Genomic DNA, 10,588 nt, shown 5'->3' on the forward strand with positions numbered 1-10,588 from the left:
TGCCATTATGGATGCTGGGTCATGTGTGCCACAGGGAAGAGCAAATCACGTGATCTGGTTGTGGGTTTTGGTCCAGAATTTGTTGCCTCTAGGAGAAAAAATTATCCAATATAAAGTAATCTGCAAAAAAAAAAAGTTGCATTTTGCACAATTTCCATAGGTCACATCTGTACATTTTCCCCCACTGCTTTTACACTTGTGGATGTGCAAGTGGGAGAATAAGAGGCAAGTATTAACCTGTGATTGTCATACTTTGGTATTAACCCCTCAGTGCCAGTGACATCGTCAAGAAACTGTAGCTACCCTCCGTTACATGTAGTACCCTTAGGGCTGAAGATGGTGTCACCATATGACTCTCCTTCACATTCGCCAACTCAAAATCCAGCATCTAGCAGTACATGTTCATCACTCTCCCCAGCCTCCACAAACTCTGTCACCAGTAATTCTGATGACAGCCAAATTTCAAAGGTTCTGTCCCCTCAGTTTTATCAGCAGCAACAGGACAAGGCAGTGATATCATCTAGTAGCATGAACACCAACCAGCATCACTACCATTCGGAAGCATCCAGAGGCTTGCACTATAAACAAGAAAAAGCCAAAGAGAACATTGCAAGCTTCATGTCACATAACAGGCATTCAAAGTCCAACATGGACAATGGGAAAGGTTGTCTGGAGACCTACAGAACAGAAAACCATCCCCCACCTCCGTATTCTGCCCACCAACTCGCCACATCATTAGTCTCAGCAAACCTTGACCAACTGGATGTGCTTTTGACATGCAAGCAATGTGATCAGAATTTTAATGACCTTGTCTCTTTTCTTGACCATAAGCAATACTGTGGACAGCATACATTTATACAAAATGAGCCAAAGGTGGAAGACATTAGGAAGTTTCAGACAGACCACGCAAAAGCCATGTCATCTGGATCCAGTTACACAATTTTGCGGAGTTCTTCAGATTTGCATTTGTCTCTGCTTGGACTAAACAAGAATGGGGAAATAGTGCCAGATAATGAAACCAAAGGAGATATAAAAGATGATCCAATGAAACTGATGCTACCATCTGCACCCCTGCCAGATTTAGAAATGGAAGATCCCAAATTGGATAGCCTTATCACAGAGGCTTTGAACGGATTAGGCTATCAGTCAGACAATGCAGAGATTGATAGCAGCTTTATTGATGCATTTGTTGATGATGATCTCACCGCTACTAAATGCACATCAACAAGACAGACTTTGACTACCAAAGACTCCACAACATTTGAAGGTAGAACAAACAGTGAATCGACATCCAGTGAGAGATCTCAAGCTCACAGCAAATATCCTTTTGACTCAGACTTAGACAGCCTTAGTTCAGACAGCAAACTCAGAGACAGCCCTTTCAAAGAAAGCCAACATGAGTTGATACAGAAGGAAGGCCTCAAAGCAGAAACCTCTCCAACAGAGTCCCAGTCACAGGAGTCAAACTGCACACCGATCGAGTGGGAAACAAGAAAGTCAGAACAAAGAGAGGAGGAAAATGATTATAGTTCTAAGTTTCTTCTATCAAGCAAGTTTTCTGCAAGATGTGGACTTAAAAGCTTGCAGAGTAGCACAGCATTAGTGAAAACAACATCCACCTGTGCCAGTAAAAGTCCAACAGCTCAGAAACCAATACCAACAGAAGGAAAAAGGAGGAGGACAGGTGGCGGAAGCTGGAGTAAAGAGCTTATTCACAAAATTGTTCAACAAAAGAACAAATTGCATAAACTCCATGTGAAGGGCACCAAAAACATGCAGTTTTCACTTGTGATGGAGAGAGTTACTCCTGCAGTGCAGAACCCTACTTTCAGGGAGTATGATTACGTTTCTGACTCAGACGATGACTGTGAGCCTGTGAAGATAGCCAGTCAAGGACGTCTCAGCCAGAGCATTCGTTGCAAGTACACATACACTAAGGAGTGCAAGGGGAGGATTCGTGCTGACAAGAGCCAGGAAAGTTCATGGAAACAAAACAAAAATGAGTGCTTTGATCCCAAGAAAGCTTTGGATGTCTCTCCATCCTTGACGAAAGACAACCCTGGTCACCAAAGGCTCAGAAGACGGAGCAGTAGGTCTTCCACAAGTAGTGAACTCAGCACATCAATAAGTATTTGCAGCGATAGCATTGGCAGCCCGAAAAGTACTGATCATACAGATTCCGACTCTGAGAAACGAATAGAAGTACAGAGGAAAGATCAAGACTCTCTTGAACAGAATGTGTACGAACAATCGCCAGCAAGGATACGGAAAGAGTCTAGCACATCACTGGCATTGACCTTTACGAAAAATACAAAAAGGTACAGCACTGATAAGATACTACTCACTGAGCACAAGGATCGGTTCACTACTTCAAAATGTTCAAGCATTATCTGTAAGACTGAAGAGACTGCATCAGATCATACAATGACTAAAAGTACTGTCAGCCTTGCCAGATTTAAAACCACCAGAGTGGAAATAGAGGAAAAAGGGGACCACTTCGGGTTTGAGGCAGGAATGCTTGCAACCACAGAAGAGCCATTAAAAAAAGATTACCCCAAAAATGTCATATCACCAAGAGGGTCTGGTATAACACCAAATCCAATGGAAACCACCAACAATAGAGATTCTAGCCATGTTTTTAAACTCAAAAAAGATGCTGTCACATCAAAGGGTAAATCCCACAAGAAAAGAACATATAGTTCTGAATTGTCAGCACCCATTTTTGAGAAAGCCAGCAATGACAGCATATCAAGTGAAGAAGCCAGCAGAAGCTCAAATGATCTATTCCCTGACCCCCCACCTCTCTGCAGTACATTTGTGGACAAAGTATGTTTATCACATTCAAAAGTCCATGATGCTACAGCACAAAACAATAGCCAATGTCTCATTCCCTATCCTTCAGAGCATGATCAGAGTCCTATAAAGTCGCCCCTTTCTTTTGACACAACGTCAATGTTTGGTGACCTTTCAGTGGGAGGTTTTGAGAGCAATCTTTATCCAGATATTCAGCTTGCCAAAGAGAGCTTTAGTCCTCTGGAAACCACAACAGATAAGAAGGAACTTTTTGAGTCATCATTTTCACCATTCTTAGAGCAGAGAGACTGGAATCTGATGGTTGATGTTACTCCTGTGCTGCCAAATGAGATTTCTCAGTACAAAGAGGACTCTGACTCAAATGAGAATAAGACCAATTTTAACCATGTCCCATTTGCTTTGCCAGAGAAATTAATGGACTACAATCCAAATCTCAACAGTAATGTGTCAGTTGATGATCTAGAAATCAAAAGGATAATTACAGAGCTTGAGAGTCAGCTGCAAACAGCCAAACTCAGCAGCCCTCCACCATTAGACAGTGAGCTTCCAAAACAGTTAACAATGAGCAAATTCTCTCCACTGAGACTTGACCCTGACAGTGAAGATGAGGACAGTAGCTTAGAGATGAACTGTTCCTCAGAGAACTTGCAAATTGTCAGACCAGTAGACTCACAATCAGCGCTGTTCTCAGAACCTGACTTACCGTGGTCTAGTCCGCTCCCATTTGGATTGATATGTGGACAGCAAGGTCTTCATACACCAACACATTCCTCTACTATCAACACACCAACTGATTCAGAACATGACCATTTGGATATAAAGGACAGCATGGGGCTCACTGATTTGAATGCAGAAAATGGTTCACCTACGCATCTAGAGGACAAAACAGAGAAGAATGACTGCTTAGACAAGTCCGAGGAGATGCTTGAGCATGAAATTTACACAGAAAATCTAATGAAAAGCTTGGAAGTGATCTCAGATTCTTTGTCTTCAGGTTTTACATCACCTCAGTCATCTCCTAATCAAGAGAGTGTGGTTCCTGAAGAACATGAAAAACAAGACAATGAACACTCTGAACAAAATGAGTCTGAACATATAGAATCTAGAAACACAAAAGCAGAGCTCACAAAGTTCTTAGTGGAGACATTTAACACAAACTCCGCTACACTAGAAGAGACAACCAGTGACATTTCTGGGTCAGATAACAGAACAAAGGTCTGCATAAACGAGACTAGTAATGACACTCTTCATGATGAATTATTAGCTAATGAACAACAGCTTGCGGAGAGTTCCTTTGAGAGTCCACCAACTGCATGTGTGAACTCAAATGAAATCGATTTACAGAAGTCTTCTGTCTCCATATATGAACACAAGTGTGAGTCCCCTGTCAGCCAAACTGAAATTGCTGAGTGTGATACACAGTTTGATATTAAGAACTCAAATTATACTATGCAAAATTCAGATTTCTCCAAAATATTCCACTTCTCAGCATCCCCTACCATACCAAAAGATGAAAATGCCCTGTGTGTAGAAAAAATACAGAAATGTGATGAAGATTCAGCTCTAATTGCAAACCCAGAATTAATTTCTGAAGACAATGGGCATGTAACAGGTGAAACAACAGACTGTTCATCTGATACAGACATCCAACAACCCAGTTCAAACATCATGCCTCCTCATTGTGAAGACCAGTTGTCAACCTATTCACAATTAATTCATACACAACAGGTGGTTTCTCCTAAACATCTTCCTTTAGTTCAAGTTGAACATGAATGTATAGACAGTGTGGAGAGAGCCATGCCTGATATGACATTGTTTTCTGTGCAATCAGAATGTGAAGAGAATCAAAAAAAGAACAGAGTTGAGAGTCCTCAACTTCTTATTTTGACTTCTTACAAGTCTATCCAAAGTCCTTCTGAGCTGAGAGATAATGGTCCACTACCAAGTACAGTTACCCCTTCACTAAGTAAAAGCAGACCAGCTCTGGAACACAATAACTCAGATCAAATAAATATTGGCAAGTCAGACACTTTTGATCCAGCAACAACAGAATTAGATAATTCATTTAATCCCCATCTGGATTTAGTAGAAATTACAGGAAGTAAAATTTCTAGCCCTGGAACACTGTTGGCTGTGGACAAAATCTCAAAAAAAACTTTTTCTGAGCATTCTGGGGGACTGGATAACTCTCAAGATGATTTGAAACTCAGCCCCTTGAATTACAGTGAAACATGTTTCAATGAATACAGCTTCACCTCTAAATGTTCAAACAAAGGAAATGACCAGCCTGATGTCAAATCAAACTCTACAGACAGTTACATTCTCAATGCCTGTGCTTTATCTCTTGATAAACCATTGTCATCCAGCCCAACATATAATGCAAATGAACTAGAGCCAAATATTCAGGGCCATCTGACTGGATTTGATAAACCCGAAACCTCTATAAATAATAAACAAAATTATATCAAATATTCAAGTGTCTCAGCTTCATGCAGTAATTATGTTGAGGAAGACAGTACAATTATCTCTGAACATGTCTCAAAACTTGGCCAAACTGACATGGATGGTAGTCACCTTCCACCTGAAACTGTTGATTACATGGATCTGCACCTCAAATTTCACAAGAAAGCAGATTCTGAAAAGCTGGACCACCAGATGATCACCAGTGAGCATGATTCAATGCAGAGGTCAACAATGTCAGATGTTAAGGAGATACCTAAACATCTGATACAATGTGCAAAAGCAGCATCCATGGGTCTCACATTCACATCTGTCCAAAATGAAGGACCAAGTTTAAAGTCAAATGAGACAAAAACATCACAGAAAAAGGGTGGTACACAGAATGCAGTACAAGGAAAATTTCAGTGTGAAATATGTGCAATGTTCTTTCGTACACAACCTGGACTTAAAAGACATAAAGCCATGAAGCATGTAGTAAAGACTGAAGGAATTTCTCCCATTGAAAATCTAAATATGAGCAGTCAAATGTTCATGCCAATTTTAATGTCACACCCAATGGAAAAAGCACTGAAAGGTAGCATGGATGTTTTAAGTCCAGCAGTTATTTTACATCCAAACAGAAGTGAAATCTCAGATGGACAAGAACAGCAAGCAGATCCACATTTGATCTTTCAAGGGATTGCAAGTGATTCTGATGTGTCAAAGATCCCAAGAAGTTGTGATATTGATCAGAGAACTTCTCTAAATGAAAAAGCAAATAACAGTAACACCACTGTGGACATGAGCAGTGAAATGTTTGCTCCAAAACTGGTAAAGCAAGACACCTTTTCAGATGAAATACTCAGTACTCTTCAAACAGATATATTGCAGGCTATCTCTCCAGATTTTCCCTCAATGGTACAACAAAACTGTCCTAAGTCACCTGAAAAACAGGTCCCAAATAGCAGTCACAACTATCATGAAGTCAGTGTGAGGGAGGAACAGAAGAGCGTGGTAGTAACCAACAGCAGTGAAGAGCAAATGGAAGAAACCACTTCTTCCATAGGGCATTCTGTATCGCATAAGGAAGGAGACACATATGACACTGACGAAGTTGTGACAAAGTATTGCACTATTAAGCGAAATTATGTTCAGACAGAAGATATCCACTATCCACTTGGGGATTCTTCTGTGGATATCAAGCATGAGAACACCTGTTCTCCTGCAGAAGACAGTCATGCACTTACTGAAGCTTTAGGAATAGCACCTGATCTCAAGGCTTTCTTTGATGATGAAAGCACTTTTTCTCAATTATTCCCAAGAAATGATGACAGGAAAAGAAAGAAATGTGCAAGGGTCTATGGTAAAAGCAACAAAAAGCAAAAACAACTGTCCTGTTTAATTTTAGACTTACCTCCCACTGGTGCCTTTATTGATAAGTATGAGGAGTCTAAAGAAAACAAGATGGGGCACAAGTTTACCAGTGACATGAATGACCCTTGTGAATATGAAACCATACTGACCCCCAAAAGCTTAGTCAAGAGTTCTATGGAGAGTGCATGTCATTCAAAAGATGACCTAATGGATAACCAGGCTGGTTATGAGAAAAATGTAGAAACTGGCATTAAAGAATTCTTATGTGAAAAAGAGGGAACAATCAGACAACCCTTAGAGCATCAGGATGATTTGCATGATTGCATTGTGTCAGAGAACACAGTTCCTCAGGATGATTGTAAATCAGAGGTTCCTGCTACAGCCTGCCCTCTCCAAATGGTCTGTGTTCAAGATAATGCCTCTTGTTCGCCAAGCACTGAGATACCTAACCTTAACACTACAATTCAGATTCCTGTACCATTTTTTGAGCCTGAGAGAGATATGCCTTTGGTTGAGACCATTGCAAGCACAGAACTGAAAGACTCTGAAAGACCTTGCAAAAAGCCTGTGGAGCGGAAGTGTAGGAAACGCATTGAACCTGGACTTAAGCCTAAAGATAAGCAGTACAAATGCAAAGTGTGCTTCACATGGTTTCTCACCTTAGGTGAGCTCGACTTCCACAAGCTCTCTCACAATCCATCACCTCCCCCAACTTGCTATATGTGTGTCCAGCGCAAGTTTAGCTCACGAGAACAACTTAGGGACCATCTCAGGGAGAAACATGCCAAAAACAAAGCAGGTGTTTGGACTTGTGGCATGTGCTTGAAAGAAATTTCAGATGTCTGGATGTACAATGAACACTTGCGTGAGCATGCCACACAGTTTGCACGAAGAGGCCAGTCTCAGAGCTCCCTCTTGGACATGCCTGGGTGTTTCATGCAGGAAAATGCTGTGAAGAACTTCATATCTTCAATAATGCAGCATCGACCCAGCACAACTACAAAAGGAGACAATCTTAAATCATCATCTAAGGAAGAGAGAAGAACATCTTTAGATGTTAATGGACAAGAGTTGAAGGTTCCAGAGGAGTTTGATTCCATAAGTCTGAAGACTAAAACGAGTATTGGGGTAGGAAGTAAACACTGTGCACTGACAACGCTTGAGGTTCTACCTAAAGCAGAGACTCCTTCCAAAAATGCTGAGATGCATCCTAATTGCAAAGACCCTTCAAGGGACTGTCACCACTGTGGCAAGCAGTTTCCAAAACCCTTTAAGCTCCAGCGTCACTTAGTTGTTCACAGCTTGCAAAAGATTTATCTTTGTCACAAATGTCCAGTGTCCTACCAAGAGGCAAAGGAGCTTAAAGACCACCTTAAAAATGAACATGAGGAGACAGATGAGCCAGACTCAAAGCATACCACACTCTATACTTGTGAACTCTGTGCCGATGTCATGCATGTAATTAAGAAGTCCTTCATCTGCAGTACCTGCAACTACACATTTTCCAAAAAGGAACAGTTTGATCGTCACATGGAGAAGCACCTTGCTGGAGGGAACAAGATCTTCAAATTCAGGGGAGTCATGAGACCTTGCAAGATTTTTAATTCAAAAGATGATATATCTGACTTGCCACCAAGCAAGAAAAGGAAGGAAATGGAGAGCAGCTTGGACATCACAGCATCACACATGCAAGGCATCAAATCAGTGTTGCCAATTATAGATGACACTGCACAGAATAGTACGGAGGACCATTCTACTGAAACGAACAATACCAGTGTGAAAATTGAAGATGTAGCTGAGGACTTCCCTGTAGTTGCCAAGGATATTATAGAGTGTACAGTGCAAACTGATACAGGAGAACAGAGTCTTTCAACAGAGCTGAAGGAAGAGGATGAAAGCTCTTCTCCATCTCATGAAATCCAAGCGGATGTGCCCAGGGAGGTCAGTGCAACTGACAAAGAAGCTCTGACAGAGGTTTGTGACGTTAAAATAGAAGATGACTGTTGCACAATTCCAACAACATTGCTAGATTCAGAGGTTAACGTTGCAAGTATTTCCAGACAAAACAAAGACAGGGTGGAGACGAACCCTTCAGAAAGCCTTGAAAATGCAAGTGAACAAGGGCAAACAACAGACTCAAGTGTATGCACCATTCAAGTATGCAGTCAAACAGATATAAGTTTACCAAAGCAATACATGCAAGGACTCTCATCTTGCAATAACTTTGAACTCTCATCTGTGAAGCAGTCTTCAAACGAGATAAGCTACTTGAAGCAGGATCAAACAATCGAGACTTTATTCTCCATCAACAGAAATGAGAATAAACAAGATGTTCACACTCATGACAGTGAACAGCCGACTACTGGCCAGGCTAAGCACATAACTATGGTCAAATCTGAAAATAACCCAAGGTGCCTTAGTACCACTGATTCTGCACGTCACACCAACAGCTCTAATACATGTGAAGATAAGGACTCAACCAAACAACAAAAGAAGAGGAAAGAATTTAAGACATCTCACAGCTCTCAGAGAACACCATCTCCAACTGCAAGGGAAAATCTGGGCATTGACCCAAGAGTTAAAAAGAAGTTCAGACCTAGCAGGTGTGAAAATATCGATGGGCAAAGGAAAACCGATCTTCCCAATGACTATCCAGTGCTTACATCAGTAAAGGATGACACAGTCAGCAACAAAATAATCTCCAAGCATAAAATAGGATCTTCCAGTCTGGGCCTTCACCTAAAGAAAGGTCCTGTAGAGTTCTCACCCAAAAAGGTTGAGATTGTACGCCACTTCAAAGGAGATTGCAAAGGGAAAAAGAGCATTCCTAGGAGACCCATTCATTCCCCTTCTTCTAGGGTCTCCACCCTGAACAGCTCATTTAATAAATCACGGTCCAATCCAGGGGTCAGATCCATAGAGACGCACTCATATCGTACTGCAGAGTCACAAAACAACCTCCTCAGCCAGCTGTTTGGCCAAAGACTAACTAGTTTTAAAATTCCTTTAAGGAAGGACACTTCAGAATCTATTAATTAAGGATTAAATGGATGCTATTAACGAGGAGGTAATTAAGTGATCCACTAGGCATGTTGTTACGGCAGTTTATTCATGAGACTAGGATTGTATGGCCCTCCTCTGTGAAATCATTTAACTCCTTGTTTAGTCACTTTATTGCATTCCTCTTGTAAATGTGTATTTACATATATGTGAAGACCAACAACAAAATGTATGAATATAGGATGAATTTGTTGGTTACAGATGAGTTTATTTTCTCTATTTTATAGCGGAGCATTATCTCCAAGAGAGTGTATTTCATCAGCAACAAAGAAAGGGTTTCGGAAAAGAGTTTACTTGAAAATGATCATATTTGAGTTCCAAATAATGCATGACACTTTTACATTACATGTTCTTAGATGTTTTCCTAGCAACAGGACCAAAAGACATCCCAAGTCTGGATCATGTCAATGTGCCTATTGTATATGCTTCAGAGAATTACTCCTTCATACGCTTTTACTTTACTGTACTGCGAAGACACTCGTTAGTATTAGCTTTTGTATCATCACTAATTGGTGCTATTTTATTATTATTATTATTATTTGTGTAATGTGAACACAATGTCTTATAACTGAAGGGAACATGTAGTAATCACACTCGTCATTGCTGGTACTCAACAGTTTTAGAGTAAATGACACAAAAATACTGTGTAAGGTCAATCAAAAAGAAAGGGTTAATTTGTGTCTTAATTTGATGTGTTCAGAGGAGGGCAAGGAAAAAGCCTTTTCCAAAACTGAATTCAGTTTCTTTTAATCTATAATATGAACTCAGGTGCTATTATTGCGCATGAAACCCTTAGGAATTCTTCCCATGCACTGATGTTACAATACACAAACCCCACACATGATCAACTATAATGTCCCCCAGTTCTTTAATTATTACTATTTACTAGAACAAAAGGTGC

General features: G+C 40.6%; 1 protein-coding gene across 1 annotated transcript; it reads left to right on the plus strand.

Moving 5' to 3' along the window:
• Positions 1-252: 252 nt before the first annotated feature.
• LOC107549253 (uncharacterized) lies at positions 253-9,850 on the plus strand (the record flags this gene model as incomplete). The annotated part of the gene is made up of 1 exon (XM_016230265.1): positions 253-9,850. A coding segment is annotated over one exon (9,414 nt), but the record flags the coding sequence as incomplete, so codon positions are not given.
• Positions 9,851-10,588: the final 738 nt, after the last annotated feature.

This window comes from Sinocyclocheilus grahami, unplaced genomic scaffold (assembly GCF_001515645.1).
Source record: "Sinocyclocheilus grahami isolate Dianchi unplaced genomic scaffold, SAMN03320097.WGS_v1.1 scaffold367.1, whole genome shotgun sequence".
NCBI lineage: Eukaryota > Metazoa > Chordata > Actinopteri > Cypriniformes > Cyprinidae > Sinocyclocheilus > Sinocyclocheilus grahami.